Source organism: Sinohyriopsis cumingii, chromosome 4 (genome assembly GCF_028554795.1).
Source record: "Sinohyriopsis cumingii isolate HCF-2022 chromosome 4, ASM2855479v2, whole genome shotgun sequence".
In the NCBI taxonomy this organism is placed as follows: domain Eukaryota; kingdom Metazoa; phylum Mollusca; class Bivalvia; order Unionida; family Unionidae; genus Sinohyriopsis; species Sinohyriopsis cumingii.
The window spans coordinates 32,864,713-32,884,963 of NC_142964.1; the positions used below are offsets into that span (position 1 = coordinate 32,864,713).

General features: G+C 32.4%; 1 protein-coding gene across 1 annotated transcript in view; it reads left to right on the forward strand.

Annotated features, from left to right (window-relative positions):
• LOC149800900 (uncharacterized) overlaps window positions 1-14,001 on the forward strand; it is a 163,781-nt gene extending 149,780 nt beyond the window's left edge. Inside the window, exons 49-50 of the mRNA XM_089956750.1 lie at window positions 2,738-2,976; window positions 3,856-14,001. Coding sequence (XP_089812876.1) covers window positions 2,738-2,976; window positions 3,856-4,227 — 611 coding nt within the window. The 3' untranslated portion in view covers window positions 4,228-14,001. The remainder of the gene's footprint in view (window positions 1-2,737; window positions 2,977-3,855) is intronic.
• The last annotated feature ends 6,250 nt before the right edge of the window (window positions 14,002-20,251 follow it).

The following is a 20,251-nucleotide window of genomic DNA, read 5'->3' on the forward strand; positions in this document are numbered from 1 at the left end:
TCATTCACCCCGTGGTCTAACTGGTCCTAAATGTTGTTGTTGTTGTTGTTTTGGGGTTTGACACCATTTCTCATAGGCTATACATGGTGACCAGTGTAATTGCTGGAGGAAAACCCCAAGAAAACCCTAGGAAGAACCATTGACCCATGGGAAGCTACTGGCAAGCCTTCTCAAATACCCACATTGGCCAAGCCAGAGACCTGAAACCATGCAGACAGAGGTGAGATGGCAATGATCAATAAATGTGAGTGGTTTAGACTATTCTGCTAGCCAGGGCCATGGTCCTAAATAAAAATGATCCTGCTCCAATATAACTGCCACAGTGGCTGTCATTAAAATCTTATCCACTACTCCTCCTGAATGGATGGACATATCCAATTGGGGTTTTCACTAAAGATCTCTCATAATGTCAAGTTTATCTTAAATGAAACTGGAGCCAGTCTGATGCCTATTATGGTCACAACAGTGGCCATCTTGAAAACCTTGTAATCTCTACTTCTCCTGAAAAGAAAGACATTGACATGTGATTTTTTTACCAGAACACTTCTAATAATGCAGGATTGGTTCCGTATGAAAATGGTTCTGATCTGATGGTCAGTATGATTGCCATTTGGAGAATCAGTTATTGCTACTACTCCTGATTGAAAAGTAATAAATGCCATGGAGTTTTCACCAATAGACATCCTGTGATACCTTGTTGATCTTAAATGAAAATGGTGCTGATCTGGTACCCACCACCATGGCCAGCTTGAAAAAAGATTACTACTCCACCCAAATGGATGGTTGTATCAACATGGGGGTTTTAATAAAAGAAACTTATGATTTATTGTTGGTCCTAAATGAAAATGGTGACATTCAGATATTCATCATGCATAGCACAGTTGCCATTTTGAAAATCTTGTTTTCACTATTTTACCTGAATGGATGACCATATCAGCATTGGGTTTGCACTATAAGACTTCTTTTGAAGCATAGTTGGTAGTAAATAGACATCTCGAAAATCCTGTTATCAGAACTTCACCTAGATGGCTGGTCATATTGACAAAATGCTTTCATCAAATGACTTTTTGTAATATTTAGTTGATATTAAATAGAAATGGTGCCAGTTGGATATAAAATGTGGCTACCATGGTTATCAGTACTCCCCCAAAAACAGAAAACCATACCAACATTGGGTTTCCACCAGAAGAATTTTTATGACAACTTGTGGTTTCTAAATGAAAATAGTGCCAGACTGACATCCAATATCTTGTTATCACTGAAGAATATCAGAAATGGTTTTAACACGCAACAGTTAAAAGGAAGAAATTGTCCTATCTTGAGTTCCTAGAATTCTTTTCAGCCAATAGAGCATCAATCCCCTTAAGGGACTCTTGATTTTTATATTATATAATAAACATATCATGGGAACAGTATTGTGATCTGAGCGTTTGTATCATCTCTTGTTTGATGGCAAAAGGATATCAGATCATGGTCTACCCTTCGGGTTCTGCAATATCAAACTCAACAAAATGTACCTAGCTCAAGTTACTGTACTGGTAATCTGTATTTATTTTCAGGTAGGTTCTTACAGCTCTGCCAAGTTCTATTTCCATTAACAACATTGTAAAAGGTGTTTTAGGATGTACAATGAATTTTATTGGACATTGAACGATTCAATTCAACCTGATTTTTAAAAAATAAAGTCAGGTTGTTTGCTTCAGTATGTTTAAAATTCAATTTGGGGATGAGTGTCAAAATTATTTTTGAAAACCCCATTAAAAAAGAACCATTGGGATAAAAAAAATACAGATTGAATGTTAGGTATGCTAGTAACTTTCATGGCAATGAATTCCAAGTATTAGTAAAATCCAATCAGCCTGAGATTTTCGTTCGCCTCCTAGCACAGTGAAGATATCACACTGTAGTGATATTAACAGTTCCTTAAAGTTTTGTGTGTATGACACATCAACACAGGCAACTTTGTAACTTCATAACCTAATAAATGTAAAAGACAGAAAAATAATGGCATGATTATCAATAATCTACATATTGGGTAAAATGCTTGACAAGTTTTCAAAAAACATTTTTTGATGTAAATTTGATACAGTGTCAGTTGATGAAGTGTCATGCACCACTTTTTTAAAGAGCTTTGTGCATTTCCATTTTGGAAAAAGACAAATATATTAAAGAAAGACTATTTATCATTGTCTCTTCTGTTTGAACTCTACAATTTTTAAATGTTTTTTTTCAATGACTAAGTTAGTTTGCTTCCATAAATGTGTTCTATATATGATCATCTGTCATAATCATTTTGTTGAGGAAAGAGAATAATATTTGCATGTACTGACCCCCTCCTGATAATGGGGTTGGCAATGGGTAACCTAAGAACACAATTCTAATATTCACCTGTTTGTTATCTTAATGATTACTTTATATTTCTTAAATCTTTAACCACTTGATGCTAACAATCCACACCCAGAAGAAATCTGATGCAGACTTTTGGATTTTATGCTAATAGTCAAGGTGCAGATCTAAAGTTTGAAAATCTTTAATGCAGCTGTTTGAGAAATAAGAAAAATTAGCCAACCTTATGGTTGCATCCTCTCTACAGGTTTTGTTATTGCCCACGAGATGGTGCACTGCATAATGTTCTTGTGTAAAAATTTACACTTGGCATGCAGGAATTTAGACATGGTACTGATGGCAAGAATAAAGGTTCCTAAGAGTAAAATCTGACATGTTTTTATGATTACAGAAATTGTGGAAAATGTCAAGTCACCTCCTGAGAAGAAAGAAAGCAAGTCACGCAAGATGAACAAGAATGACAGCCAAAAGAAGGTGATACAAATTCCATCCTTAAAGATGTCCTCTAGTGGCCTTCATAAGATGGTCATCCAGGAGGGATCAGAAGGAAATGAAGTACCAGATGAATCCTACATGGATAAGCCAAGCCTTGTTAACAAGGAGAAAGTCAGCAGGAAAACACTTGTTGAGGTAATCCTATTTTCTGTCCGTGTCCGTGTATGTGAATTGATCAGTGTTAGGCATATAGATATACTACAAAATTTGGAGGAGTGTGCACTTAGGATTAGAACCTGTGTTCTGATATATAAAATTGCCAGTGTTTGTGAGACTGTTGGATGGAATTCTCATCAAGCATGGGATTATTATGGGAGAATTATTGGTATTCTTATAAATCTGATGCACTTTTGCCAGTTTTCAGCTACAGTTATCTGCATGTTCAGCCATTGTAGCTATTTGTGTAAACTGGTTTTATGCACTGCTTTAGTCACTTTTTTTTTAACAGTTGGCAATACCACTATTTTTTTTACCTGTTATGACTAAAACAGCCATGTTTCTTTAGTTTTTACCCACCATGTCAGTGTTGGGGCTTATATAATAACGTTATCCTTTTTCATCATTCCATTTGTCTATTAATCAATCAATCTGACTGTTAATCCATTAATCCATTCATCTGTCCATAACATCCTTGGTTCAGTTGTGTGTTTAGGTCAGATTTCTGTTCTTTATCTGGTCCGTGTTTACATTTATTGTCTTTTGTGCACTCTATTCTTTGTGTACATATTGTGTACTTTTATGCCTTTACACTGATGCTGCTGTCCTTTTATTATGCTGGTTTGTAAACCTCCCCGAAATGGTGGAAGGACATTTTTTGTGGCCCTGTCTGTCTATTCATCTATTCTGACAAGGTTTCTGTTTAGGTAGGTTATGAAGCACTATCATATCTATATAACATGAGCACATTTCAAGTTTACAATCTATTTGTACAAGTTTAATTGTCAGAAATTTGACTCCAGTGGAATGTTTCTAATATATAAATTTATTTTAAATGAAATTTCTATATGTGTCTAGGCAAAAAATCCAGCTTTGACAAAATCAAAGGCAAGGGATGATGAGATTGTCCAGAAAGAGAATTCTGAAGAAACAAAGAAGGAGACAGTAAGAACTGGTACATCCTCAGAATCAGCGTCAAAACCATCAGCAACAGGAACTACGACAGAGGATGGGATGAAAGAGGAGATATTACTCTCATCAAAGTCAAGTACTCCAACAGATACAACAAAGATATCAGGGACAGGAATAAGTGAGAAAATCACTCCACCGAGCAGCAGGACGCCAGTAAATCAGCAATTTAGTTCCACAACTGTTGGACAAATTACACGACAGCAACTTCAGCTGAGAAAGTCTGAAAGGCAGAAAAGTAAGGCATGTGTTTTATCGTGAGTTATCAATATACAGTGTAATACTTTTAATTCGACTGCTGATTATCCATTAATGCTTTAATCCATTTCCATAATTGGGCAAAATTTATTGTTAAAAAAGAATTTACAATTAAATTCATTGCCAGACAATCATATTTATCCAACATTTTCAATGGTAACGGTATGCATGGTAGCTGCAGTGGATTAACTAGGCTAGACTGTACTGTATAGTGGATTAACTAGGTTAGACTGTACTGTATAGTGGATTAACTAGGCTACACTGTACTGTATAGTGGATTAACTAGACTAGACTGTACTGTATAGTGGATTAACTAGGCTAGACTATACTGTATAGTGGATTAACTAGGCTAGACTGTACTGTATAGTGGATTAACTAGGCTAGAATGTACTGTATAGTGGATTAACTAGGCTAGACTGTACTGTATAGTTGATTAACTAAGCTAGACTGTACTGTAGTGGATTAACTAGGCTAGACTGTACTGTATAGTGGATTAACTAGGCTAGACTGTACTGTATAGTTGATTAACTAGGCTAGACTGTACTGTATAGTGGATTAACTAGGCTAGACTGTACTGGATATATTGGGTTCATCAGCACATTTGTTGGGAGTTTGTTGCTTAAAGGTAATGGAAAACACTTTTTGATCACACAAATGATATTTACTTCATATGGATGCATCTATCTTTTGTTTGTATTTTTTTAGGTATAAAAATGGATTAGATACAACACAATAAATATATTTTTAACTGCATTATTGCAATATTCTGAAACAGTCTATTTTCTCTAATATCTCTTGATGATTTCTTCCTTATAAATAAGTAAGTATGTATTGTAGAATAGCTTGTAGAGCTAGTTTTCTTAGAATTACAGAATAAGACTCATGTGATGCATATGTCCACTAAACCTATCAGTTGAAGATATTCAAAGGACATGACAAATTTGTTCTTTATATACAGGTGTCTTGTATATGAAGGAAACTTTCCTATATAGTTAATTTTCTCCATATGAATTTCTTTTTATTTTTGAAGATACCATTCTTATTGGTCTAAGAGACATCTTTAAAAAACTAAATCTAGTCCTTAGTGGCTAATTTACACTTTCATTTTGTGATAATTTCCTTTACATTCAGTGTCCAAAACAAAATGTCTCTGTCCACATTATACAAGAGACAGCTTTAATAAACAAAATCTGGTCCCTAGTGGCTAATTTACACTTGTCCAAAACAAAATGTCTCTGTCCATATTATACAAGAGACATCTTTAATAAACTAAATCTAGTCCTTAGTGGCTAATTTACACTTTCATTTTGTGATAATTTCCTTTACATTCAGTGTCCAAAACAAAATGTCTCTGTCCATATTATACAAGAGACATCTTTAATAAACTAAATCTGGTCCCTAGTTGCTAATTTGCACTTGTCCAAAACAAAATGTCTCTGTCCATATTATACAAGAGACATCTTTAATAAACTAAATCTGGTCCCTAGTGGCTAATTTACACTTTCATTTTGTGATAATTTCCTTTGCATTCAGTGTCCAAAACAAAATGTCTCTGTCCACATTATACAAGAGACATCTTTAATAAACTAAATCTGGTCCCTAGTCGCTAATTTACACTTTCATTTTGTGATAATTTCCTTTACATTCAGTGTCCAAAACAAAATGTCTCCGTCCACATTATGTAAGTTTCCTTCATATGCAGAACAAATATATTCTGGATTTTTATTGGGAATTCCTGAAAGTGTTCTCTATGGAGAGGTATTTTGTAACCAAGTGATATGTACTGCATATAAGGGTTTAAACAAGATGAAGTTTGTTAAACAAGTGGAATAATAGTATTTTGACATGAGCCGCTTGAAGTGAGTTAATAAATTTCACGTTTGAAAATCATCACAAATCTGATTCCATTTTTAAACTGTTAAAAGTTTTGTAATGCACCATAACATTGTTATATGGAATTGCTAAATGTTTAGATACATTATATCAAAACAACTTATTACATGATTTGGTGATGCTAATACAGTAATAACTTTTCTTGAAAGACCACCCCTTCTGGCAACAAAAAGTGGTATTTCTCTTGAAATTCTTAACACTATACATGTATAATAAATTCATCCATGCATTCAGAATCTGATCTCTCAAGATAGTTTGATTCCCAGGAGAGTTGTAACACTATACATATATAATAAATGCACCCATGTATTCAGAATCCAGTCTCTCAGGACAGTTGGTCTCTTAGAAGAGGCCATACAACTATACATATACAGTAATTTCATCCATGCATTCAAAATCTAGTATTAGGACAGTTTGTTTCACAGGAGACTCAAGACAAGTCAAATTCTTAATTACACCCAGGTTACAACATCATATGAGTTAAAACACTATACATGTTTAATATTGCTTTTACCAAAATGTGATAATTGAATGAGTTTACAGATCTTTTAATATGGTTATTTTCCTTGCATTTAAATTTTTGCTGCATGCATAATAGATTGTCATGTTTTAGATTTTTTTAAAAGATGTAGTTTTCTTTATAAGACTCATTTTGTAATGCACATAGACATTGTAAATGCACAAATCTTTGGTACACTGATGCATAAAACACTCTTGTAAACTTTTTCATGACAAATAAGTAAGATTTTGTTAAGCATCTAGATTGTCAAAATGCTTGAAGATTCAGGGTATTTGTCTTGTCAACCATTTGCTGCAAGACTACTTGATATGTGAGAGGAGATTAAATAAAAAAAGAAATTAAACAAAAATGTAGCTATGTATCTATTGAAATAGATATTTCTTTTGAATCATTATTTTATTCCATTTTGATAAATATATAAAAAATTAATTTTGTTTACACTTTCTTACCTTCTGTGTACCCTGTCATCTGGCTCTGAATGTTATTCCCAGCTAAGTGTTACTGTTGATGACTCATATCTATTTTTTCTAAAGATACATGGGTCTGTTCTTTAGGGAGAAAAGGGATTCCTGTTAAAATCTTTATTCCATTAAATATTCAAGCATGGAAATCACCCAACTTTGACAAGTACCAATGTAATTGAAACTTGTCAGATTTAAACAAGTCTCTTTCTTGTATGATAAGCTGGTTTAGCATAGCATAATTAAATAAACCAAGGTAAGATGTCATTTCCTGATACTCAGTTTACATTTTTTGTGTTACATTTTTTAATCCAGGTTAATATTTGCATATTAATCAGGTTCTTCTACTTTTCTATATTTTAATATTGCACTTGTTTTGTCAATCTTTTATTTATTTATTTGACAGTTTATTTTTATATTCAAATAACTTTGTATCATATAAATAATTTGTCCTTTAAAAGTTATATGTAATTTAATTTACTCATAGTGGAACCCATAGGCTAAAAACTGCTTACATTGTTAGCACATACAAAATTTCTGTGGAAGAAATGGAAGAAAACTTCCAGGTCCACATTCTGTCATATTTTACCTTAATATTTATTTTTTAAAACAGATAACTTTATTTTTGGAATTACTTGTTTTGGAGGGTTTGTGGTTATCAATCAGAATTCATGTGACAGTCTGAATCTTAATTTAAATCAAAATATATTTTTTCAAGCGTCATCTAGTTATAAAAGGCTCTTTACCCAAAACTTTTTTAGTGTGGTTGCCTCCCTCATCAGTATTTTATTTCCCTCTTCACTCTTTATACAGTGGTTTTGTTTTGTTGTTTAAGTATTTATGATATTAGTTTAATACATGTATGTAAAGTCATCTCTATGTATCGAATGGCATAAATTTCATTAATGAAAGTGATACCATACAATTTATTTGCATCCTGTAACTTCAGTTACCAGTTTTTCATGTATGCTTGTAAAATGTGTTAATTTAATAATTTGGTAGTTGATGCTTGCAGTAGAGGGTTTTTCTTATGATATTATCTTAACCCTTTACCTCATAGAGCATAGTGACAAAGTGCAGCTCGCTATACATAGAAAACAGGTTACCTAGTCGACCGCATACGCATAGCTTGCCTGTGAACTATTAAGCAATGTAGTGTATGTTACGTTTAATAGCAATTTTAACCATTTTAAATTTTTGGTACACATCTATTACATGTGGAACAATTTAAGAGTAAAGTCCGATTGTTATAGCTGTGTAATTATTTATCACGGAAGAATTTGTTATGTGCTTTAAAATCTGGAGAGAATTCGTTCACCATCATGTCAGTGAGGCCGTGTGACCAACCGTAGAGCTGCCATTTCTCATACTCGAAATTTACAAGTTTTTCATCTGTGTCTACATCACTAAGTCACCTAAATTTGATAATTTATAAAAACTAATTGCAGCCTATATCAATATCAGAGCCTATACCTAGGTTATTGAATCTTTCATAGTTGTGATTCTAATCATGAAAACTTCGTAAGTACTGAATGAAATCCGCGACCGCCATTTTGGAGAGTGGAGATTACGACCCAGTTACTTTAAATAGCAGATATCGACCAGTACATAAACAGTGACCACGTGATCTGACGTAATTGTCATTCACAGAAATGAATGTAGTATCTAATAAGGGGTTTTCCCCGAAGGTGGCGCTACGAAAACTGGCTTAAAATGGCCGTTGTTTACAGCAGACGTAAAAAGGCGCTTCTATGGGACTTTTGTAGAAGCGTCAAAAGTCGCTTCGATGCGACTTTTGTAGAGGCGTCCAAAGACGGTTGTATGAGGTAAAGGGTTAATTCAATAAAATATGTGTGCTGTCTGTGATAATGGAATCAGCTTCTAATTTAGAACAATTTTTACAATAACATTCTTTTAGTGCCACAACATTTATTATGATATATGGTAACCAGTATCTTGTATTCATTCAGTTTTATGCAAGCAGTTTTTCTCTTTTATACAATTTTTATCCGGTATATCCATATTGTGTAAAAACTATTTTTACATTAGATATTTCATATTTTTAATGACATTTTCAACATTTTATACTTTTAAAAAATTCCTTTTCTATTGTTATAGAATTGTTTTTAGTATTTAAATGAGTTTGACATAATTTTTCTGATATTTCTTGTTTTTTTAACACATACTTAACTGCTGTTCCAATATGTTAAAACTTGGTTAAGTGATTATGGGTAAGATGTACACCACAAAATAAAATATGATTGGTCTGAAAGACAGAGAGACATTGTGGGGTAAAAATTATTTAAAATATGATTGGTCTGAAAGACAGAGAGACATTGTGGGGTAAAAATTATTTATAAGGTAGCAGTGTTTTTAGATTTCTTGGCTGCCACAGTTGAAGTATAATTTTGTATCAAATTCATCCATTTTTAAAGAACATAGGATCTGTAAAGGTTACGATATACCCTTATATTAAAATACCAATGGAACTGTTCTTGATACCCAATATGGTTTGATTTTGTACTATTTTGCCATTAGCATGAAATGAACCAAGCAAAATTAGTCCTCTCATTTTTTTTTAGGAACTTATGAATTTACATTTAAAATTGCTACCTGAAGGAGTGAAAGCATGTCAATAGAGTTTGGCTTCTGCAGTTTATGACACTTATTCTGTTTGCTGTCAATCACATACCTTCAATAAAGGTTGTGGATGGTGCAATATTTTGGATAAGGGTGAGGCAGAAAGATGTTTAAGTCAAAAGTCATATGTCAAGGACATCATGGCTAGAAGAATAAAATGAACTTTGTGTAATAACTTTATTCAAGACTACATACCTATACCAAAATTTGCAGAGGACTTGCATGTAAAGTAAGGAAAAGTTCTATTAGCTGGAGTCAAAACGTCAAAGGTCAAGGTTACTGTGCCTTAAAGAAAAATGGGTTTGCAGATAAACTTTAAGTTAAGTATGATTCTTATCAAACAGTGGTTGTACAAAGTAACTAAGAAGGTATTCGTTTGTCTAATTCATTATAATGGGAGATGCAAGTGTTATGTCATTATAGTAAGAAAATTTGTCCTGATTTACTATGAATTTTGTTTTCATATTGATTTAATCCAGATTTACTCATCATAAATAGCAGCCTCAGAAAATGTGCACCTTGCAAGTTGACAATACTGAACAATCACGCCACAACAGACAACAATCCTGCCCAAGCTTTGCAGGTTTTAATTGTGTACTAAAAATGATATTTTCTAAAAGGCAACATAAAGGCCCAGTGGAAAATCATTATTTTGTATGGACCATCATAATGAGGTTGATGGCAATAATTGAAAGGAGATATTGATAATATTGGCTTCTTTTGACTTTATACAGTAAATATTAACCTTCTTGCATTATAACATTTGTACACTATTTTTAGAAATTGTGTATGTGTAAATGAATATACTCAGGCTGAAAAGTGCACAACATGAGATACAATAAAGAAAATGAAGAAAATTCAATGTGGCAAATACCATTGTTTGTTGAATGTATGAATATATGACACAGATATGTTTTGTTTAAAAGAAAGTTTCATCAGATTTACCGTTATGGGATGAAGAATTTGTATTAAAAATGCATGAGGGAATAAAGCAAACATTTAATAAACAGGTAGAGCTGCATTTTATCTCCATATATATTAAATGTTTAATGTAATATTAAAAAAAGAATTTAAAATATTGTAATGCTAATCAGATAGCAAAATTGATCACAATTTATATTTTGTTTGATCCAGCTTTCGCTCTGACTCACATTTTTCTGACTTTCTTTTTTCGACTGATTGAGTTCTTGTCTGTGCAACAAGGTTAATATTTCTCTCTTATGTAGATATTATTCGTAAATTCAAATCATGTGCAAGCAAAACTGTGAATTAACACAAATAACTCTCAGCTGTAAGGTCTTGCACATTAGGGGTGAAATAGTAAATAACTAAAAATTGATACAAAGTCTCCCCCCCCCCCCAAACAAAATATAACTGGCAAAATATCCCAATCTAAATGAGAAAATAATGTTATTTATTCCTGGTAATATACATGAAAAAAATAAGAGATAATCTAACAGAAAAACTAGAAGTGACTCAGTAGGAATGTATGTCCCTACCACAGCCCTTGCTTGAATGGTGCAAATAGGGAATGAGAAAATAATGGGCAGAGTATAGGTATATATGAATTTACATGTAAAATTATATCTAAAATGGATAAAAATTAAAGAATTTAAAACTTAAAAAAGATTATTAAAGCATGGTCAAATGTCAGGGCAGTTTGAAAAAAGCTCACATAATGGCTGTAAATACGTGAAATATCAAATATAATATATACATTTAACACCAATCAAGGCATAATGTAGGATAAATAAATCAGACCCTGGTGACAGAATGATGTACACATGATAATCTCATGTGCTTAAAATCTGCCTTGTTTCAACATAATCCATGACAAGATGTGTGAGTAGTTACACAAAAGAATTTTCAGACATGTACAGGCTGGATAGGCATTGCCAATGATATATACCACAGCCGATTTCATGATTGAAGCATACAAGTTGATCAATAAAATTGCGGAATATTCAGAACATAAACTAGCTATAAATAAATAGCTGAATCTACCGTCACATTGCTCTGGATCAAAAGTATTCATTTGTAAAATACAGTATAACATACAAAATATCAGTACACTTAAGTAAATATGCTTGTGTGATTATAAACTAAATGTGAGAAGCTGAAAAAAGAAAAATCAAATTTGTATTTTTGTTTGCAAATAGAAATGCATAAAAAGTCCAAATCTCTTGAACATGAAATTAAATTCTGCACTTGAAATAAAATTTATTAATTCAAAATTGTATTGAGCTGCATTTTCAAGACAAGATCAGAAAGTAAAATTGTTATAGATTAATATTTGTGAAATTAATATCACAGCAACCTACTTTAAAAACGATAAGTATTATAAGAGAGGAAAATATATATGTCCAGGTTATTTAATGAGTAAATTAGATGAAACTTTGTCTAATAAAAATGTCATTCTGATTCAGTCATTTGAAGCATGGAATACATGAAGGAAAATTTTAGCAGTTATGAAATGCTGTTTATTTTTACAGTAAATTTGTTTTGTCATCTTGTTGTGAAAATTATTTGCTGACCAGATTATTTGTCTGCTATTTCTAAATCTCTTTGGATCATTGTATTGCAAACTAATAAACAGATGTTGTTGCTACTGTACTTGCAACTAGGCAAAGATTTTTGTCCATCTTTTTAAACTGGTCTGTCTTTAATGAGGGTAAAGGTTGTAGGTTTGCCTTGATACTGGAAAAGTCACAATTATATACACACTTTCAATTATTGCTTTTCTTTGGTAAGTTTTTCCATTTTATTAATGTTACTATAGAGACATATACGATTTACTATCAAATTAAAATTGACTGACAACTTTGTTGCTGCTTAAAATGTACTTGAGCTACATAGTCTAAAATATTTCCCAATAATGGTTCACCATTTAGGCTTCTCATTTTGAGTTTTAAATGTTTTACTTTCGACTGTTATATTTTTCATATGACATGGCAAATTAAAGTTGAAGCAAATGATGTGCTCTAATTATTTATACAAAAAGTTTAGTTTCTGCTAAAGTAAATGAAAGAAGAAAAATAGCATATGTAAATTGTGAGATTACATGGATAATTTTTACTTATATAAACTGTTATGTCTGTTCAGGTTCATTGATCAGAGATAACTATTTGGTCACCTATGCCTTTCACTGGAGACTAAAAGGAAATGTGTTTGTCAATGAACAAAAAGAATATTGAACATTTATGTATCTCACACAGTGTTCTTGATATTCTTACCTTCCTAAATCATGATCTGCATATATATTTTTCCAGTTTTTTCACTTACTGTCTTCATACTGCTGTTGGTATATGTTTGCTGCGATTTTGCCTGAAAAGAAAAACATTTTCATATAATATACAGAAAAAGTCACCAGAAGAGATTATCACAATCTTCAACATAACAAGTTTGGACAGGAAATAAGCAATCTTCTGTATGATTATTTCACAGAATAGAACATTTATTTTTACACGTGGGTAAATACTAAGCACAGAGAGATTGATCAAATATAGAGATACCAGAATGAGTTCAGTACAAAAAATTTTGTCATATAAAAAAATCTTGTGTCCTTTTTGAAATACTGGAAAAGATGATTAACAGGGACAATTTTCATATGAAACAAGGATATACTTAAAAGTGTATAAATCATGCAACAAAGATACAGAATTCAGTAACACTCAAATTAAACAACACACACACACACACACTTCAGTCAGATAGAAATTTTGAGGTGGCAGATACTGGGAAATGTGAATGACATTATTCCTTGTATAAAAATGTGTATCATTAATTTATTACTTGCTGGAGAACAAAAGACAAATTGCAAGAAATTAATAGTAGAGAAAATGTCAGTTTTTGGTAATTTCAGCTTGTTTGGTTAAGTGAGACTCTACCATAGTCATCAGTCACAATCTATTAGTAATATTTAAATATGTTGTGGTAAGGTCAGTCATTTACAAAAAAGGTTGAAGAGGATTTGCTATTTATGTTTGGTACTACAAGGTTATACTTGCTGCCTTTTGTGTTAAAATGTTGATGGTCTGATACTCAAAAGAAATTACTCCTTTATTTAAATATGCTGAACCACTGTTGCTTAGAGTTGTAAACATGGTTTAGATGCAAGCATTTAATTATGTTTTCCACATTTACTGTTGTAGCATTCGACAGAACAGATCAATAAGTTGCAGATCTTGGTTACAATTTTGTTATAAGTTGATTGGTTTTATGGTGAGTGAGCTGATGTTCATTCTTCCAGTTGGATGAACATGCGCAGAACAAAAATAATCAAAGTGACAATTAATTTTTCAAGTTATCTTTCAGACAATAATCTTGTGATGTTCATTCTTCCAGTTGGATGAACATGCACAGAACAAAAATAATCAAAGTGACAATTAATTTTTCAAGTTATCTTTCAGACAATAATCTTGTGTGTTAAGAAACTTTAACCTATTATTAGATACTATTAGCTATTGTCTATTCAAATTCCACAAGTAGACCAAAAGGTTTACTGATTTTTGTAACTTCTTGTCATGATCATTGCAGTCAGTAATTTCATGTTTTATATTTTAAGTTTGCATATTGAATCAAAATATATAAAAAATCTGTCTTAACAAGCTGAAGTAACTACCTAATTGAAGTTCCTCTTCCAGTGTTTGAGAAGTGAAATTAAGTCCTTGATACAAATGAGCACACTAATTACATCAGCATGCAAAAGTAATGCACATCTTATTGATGGTTATGATCATATTATTTATGTAACAGTAGAAGATGAGAGGTTTGAACATGCTACCTGAGATAAACATTAACAATCTGTGGCCTATTTAGAAAGTAAAATTGAAACCAATCAATTGATTTTACTCACATAGCAGATAATTTCTTGCACTAAATGATTTCTGTAAAATTATATTAATTATACAGTGTATAAGTCCTTAGAAGTCTGTGTTTTATGTAGTCTGTAAAAATAGGCATGTTTGAGATGAATATAAATTCCTAAAATGCGACTGACATTCAGGCATAGTATTTTTTGGGCTTAGCTTGTTTCCAAAATGGATTTAGATTGCCCTCTCTAGGATTTTAGACATGATTTTCATAAACTTACTGGCTGGTAGTTTTCCACTTAAGATCTACAGGTTTTCTTAAACTGGAGTTTTACACTGTATGTCTTTAATTCATCTGGCACAGTGTTGCATAAAAAAATGAAGAATGATCCATTACATGAACAATAGAAGTTCTAAGGACACAGGGTGATTCCTTAAGAATCTGCAGGTACGCTATCTTGATCTGTTGCTAGGATTTAGATAGTCTAACTCCTGATAAATAAGCTCTTTAACTTGATGCTTTGTCAATAAACTCTTCACTGGCTGGTTGTAGTTCAAAATGACTTAATGTTGCATTCTTCTGTACCAATTCTTAAGTTTAAATTAATTAAATAAATTACAGCTGATGAAACATTCCATTTGTTTTATATACAAACACTGATGTGACAATGGTGAAAAAGTTAAATGAAAAAGATGTTGATACCAATTGCATCATAGCACATTTTGCCACTATAATTCAGAATTACAGTGCTTCCCCCTTCAATTTTGGGAATATATCTTAGAGTTTTAAAATGTTGCTACAATTTCAGGAGAATAGTTTAATTTTCTTTTAGTTTGCTTGATAAGTATTGAGATCATGTTCTCTTAATGTCCATTTGTTCCATCTTCATTCTATACAGATACAATAAATGGTCCCTATATCTAGTGTTTTCTAATATTGCAGGAGACATCAAAGGTTCTGTCTTTTGTTTCAGTCTCAACTGCTAGAAAGGAACAATGCTATCGAAAACTGAGTGATATTTTTTTTGTATCAGACAAAGATTAAAAAAAAATTTCTTCAAATTTATCTTTATGAAATGAAAGCAAGTGCAGTGAAATTCTGTGGAAAATGGATCAGGGAAATATGTAAACCTTTAATAAACAAGTCTAGTTGAATTTTTATATCCAAATATGTTACATATCAGCTATAAGATTTAAAAGCAATTAAAAGTATTGTAATGTTAACCAAGCAACAAAGTTCATCACAATATATATTTTGTCTGATCATTCTTTCACTCTCACTGACATTTTTCTGACTTTCTTTAATTCTACTGATTTAGTTCATGTCTGTGTCATACGATTAATCATTCATTCTGATGTAGACATTATTCCCAAATTTGAAGCAGTTGCAGGCAGAAATATGTTAATTTACAAAAAGAGAAAGAAAAAACATCTCTAAGGTCTTGCACATTTAGGTCAAGGTAGTAAATAGCTCAAAATTGATGTAAAGTCCCCTCCAAACAAATTATGACCAGTATTGTGACTATATGGTCTTAAAGTAAGTAATATGAAAGAGTGAGAAGCAAAAAGCTTTGTAAAATTCAATAAATAATTTATTTCCCTAGAATACAAACTATAAATTTGAAACAAGAAACTTACAGTATTGCAAATAAAATCCCAAATGATCATTGAATTATACACATCAGTCCTAATAATTAAAGCTCTGAATAAACTTTAGTGCAAATATGTATTAAATCCAACATTGGACGTGTTGATTTGCCTGTGTTCGTCTGTGTAGTAGTGATGTGCCAACTTTCTTTTGTCGGATCACAATAATACCAGGAATATATTCTTATTTGAAATTTCACTATAAATTCAGGTCTCTTTTTCCAGTAATGTTATTTTGATGAGCACTTTATTTGCAGTGAATAAATAATTTGAATAAATAAAATTCCAGAAAAATGAACTAAACACAACAATAATACAATTGATTCTGTTCAGGTCTTAAAGCAGAAATGAATAATTTATAGATAAACTATATTATATAGCCTTCTACTTGACCTCAGACCACATTTAACATTTTCTAATAGAAATAATTATCTAATGAAAATTATCCTCCTAGAAGGTTTAATGTTTACAAGATTGTTACAATAAGAATATAAAATGTGGTAAAACAATGTTCTTGAGTCAGACAAAATTAATAAACCTAATAGTTAAACCATATTACTAGGGAAACTATTTAGCTAAGTAATAGCTGTTGACATAATGAACAAAAATCAATGTTTCAGGTGAAGTTGAACACCAACAATTTTTTTCCATAGCATATAAAAAAGTAGAAGAAAAATAAATAGAAACTAATATACATAACACCTCTCCTCATAAAGAAAGAGTCATGCATGTGAGAAAAAATTACATAAGATGAAATTTTATAAATGACAAAGTATGATGAAACAATATATTTCTATACATGTGAATGTACATCTGCTATTCATTCGATTGTCTTTTCCCTTGATGTACCCACCTGAAACGTCAACCTCCACCTTAATAACCTGTGATTGTTGTTTTTCATCTTGCCAATCAATGTGAGGTGGTTGTGATCACTAAACACTATAATCGGAGAAGGAGCTGAACTAATATACACTTCAGTATTGCAATGCCAATATCAAAGCTAAACATTTCTTCGCGATTGAGATATAATTTATCTGGTGCTAATTAAATTTGTTAGAAAAATAGTATACTGGTTGATCTACACCATTTTGCTTTCAATCAATACTGCACCAACTATGACATCTCTTGCATCAACATACATTTTGAATGATTGAAATGTGGAGCTGAAAGAACTGGTGTACTCTTAAGTATGCCTTTTAACTTATGAAAAGCTTCTGACATTTTTCACACCAATGAAACTGTTTTCTTACTCAGCAAATTTGTCATGGGTCAGAAGTTATGAAACAATAGGAGCAAATTTCCAATATGCTCCACCCATGCCCAATAATCGCATCAGTTGCTTTTTAATTGAGTTAATTGAGAGTCTTGACCTTAGCCTCTATATGTTTAACATTTCCCATGATATGTCTAGAAATGTAATAGAAGAACAACACATTTCACGTTTGGACAAATTAATTGTCAAATTTGCATCAGTGAGTCTGTCAAAGAATTTTCGAATTGTCTCTAAGTGCCCTATCTAGGGCCGTTGTAGAAGAGGACATAATTGATGTAATCATCACAATTATGTAAACCAGATGTAATAAGGTTCATTAAATATTGAAAAGTACAAGACTAACCCTTAATCCAAAACGCATCACTTTATTTTTCATAAAGTCTATCCTGAGTCACGAATGCCGAAATTACCTTTGCCATTTCCGTCAGTGGAGTTTGCAAGAATCCTTTCAAAATGTCAATGCTATCAATGCAGTCATCGCTTCTTGGGATTGGAAATGAATCTATTTTGCACACACTATTCACTTTTCTGTGCACATGCCGAAAATACTATCTTGTTTCGGCAGAAGAATACTGTGTGAACTCCAGTCAATTTTACTCGGTGATAAAAATGTTCTCCAACAAATGCTGATTTTTTCAAACATTCCTGTTTGAGAGAGTTCATCCTGTACGAATGCTGTTTCACAGGTGTGGAATCTTGAATTTCAACGTTATTGTAGATTTTATTTGTTCGTATAGAAACATCCGGGAACAGGTGCTCATATTCAAATAATAGCTCTTTTTGTTCATTCTTTTCTTGTTGTTGCACATGTGAAAGTTTCTGGTCAAGATGATTCATAATTTCTGAATTCCGAGGATTGGTTTCATCAAAGTCACTACAGTCCGATTACATTCCATCACTTAAATCCTCGCTGAGTGGAACAGGTGCAACGAAATTGTATGATTAACCTGGCTATCTCTATCAACATACTCATTTAACATATTTATATGGCAAAGTTTTGTTTTCGCCTCACAGGAGTGTTGATGATATAATTTACATTACTTTATGTTTACTGTGTAAGGACCATATTTATTTATCTTGAAGAGGATTTTGCGGTATGGGCAAGAGAGCCATAATTCTATCACTAGCCTGAAAATCGTTTCCTTTGTATTTTTGTCATACCTTTAATTTCATTTTTGACTGAGTAGTATTAGTTCTTGCAACCTCACAAACCTTTGATAACTTGTATTCAAAATTAGATGCGTTGTCGAAAATATTAATTTCTGTATTTTCATTTGAAGGAAGTTTCTCTTTTACCAACATAAATGTTCCATGGATAGTGTGTCCAAAATTAGTTCAAAGGGACTCAATCTTAAAGATTCACGATCGGATTCCCTAACAGGAAAAAACCGTAAAAGAACAACTTCGTCCCAGTCTTTTCTTGTATCAATATAATATGACAGAATCGTAGTTTTCAACATTTTATGATATCTTTGCACAGCCCTTGGGATTCAGGGTGATAGGCAAAAGACTTGAATGCCTAATTCATGCATAACGTGCTGGAACATTCCAGACGTAAAATCGACCCTTGACCAGATTGGACAGATTTGGGAAGGCCAAATTGAGCACAAAACGTGATCAGAGTTTTTACTATTGCTTCAGTTTCAATTTTCTTCCAAGGAATTGCCTCTGGGAATCATATGGATGTACACATTATTGTAAACAAGTACTGGTTGCCTGACATAGTCTTGAGTAAGGGACCGACACAATCTGCCATTATTCTGCTAAATGATGCGTCAAATGCAGGAATAGGTTGCAGATGTGCCTTAGATATCTTCTGATTGGGTGTTAATACCATTTGACAAGTGTGAACATTTTTACAGTATTTACAAACATCATTTTTAATTTTGGCCAATAAAAGTGATTCAAGATCTTGTAATAAGTCCTATTGATTCTTAAATGACCAGCCGAAGAGGTTTCATTGGCTAAACTAAAAATATATAGTCTATACAACGTTGGTACTATAATTTGATAGTTCACTGACCACTCGTCACTAGCAAGTACTTCAGGTGGTCTCCATTTTCTCATAAGAACCCCATTAAAATATACAGGTACGTCTGTGTCTTCAGTTTCACCAATAGCCCTCTGAAACAAACGGGTCTCAGAATATTTTCCTGTTCGATGACAAATGATTTTCTTCTGTCATCCAGATTAGAATCAAGATAATGAGTAGTTTAACGAGGACCACTGTGATTAAGACCTTTTGATTGATCCATACCAGGAGCAAAACTTTGATCTCATGAAACGTCTGACCAATACATGTGTCCGCGAAAGGAATGCTTTTCTGAGCAACACCGTTGTCAAGAGCTTTCTTTGCCATAGCTCTAGTAACGGCACAAGCTGGATATTAATCAGGAAATTCTTTTCCAATATGAGCGACTTTCTGATCCATACAAGGCTTGTCAGTTTCAAGTGGTTTAATCACAAACTTCTCTGTAGCTAGGTCATTACCTAGTAATAAATTAATGCCCTCGATAGATAAAGACGAAATGGTTCCGACTGTCACGGGTCCTGACACTTCGTTTGATGATAAATTTACACAATTGAGAGGAACATTAATAAAGCCACACTCTAATCTCTGAATAAGAATACTCTCATTAGAAGACCTCTCAGAAATAGGCAAAATACCTGATAAGAAAAGGCTGAGAATTTCCTATGTCCTTTAAAATTATGATAGGGATAGGATTGGCTGAATAATCCATGGGAGTTATAAAACCCTTCGACATGAATGGTTCATAATTTT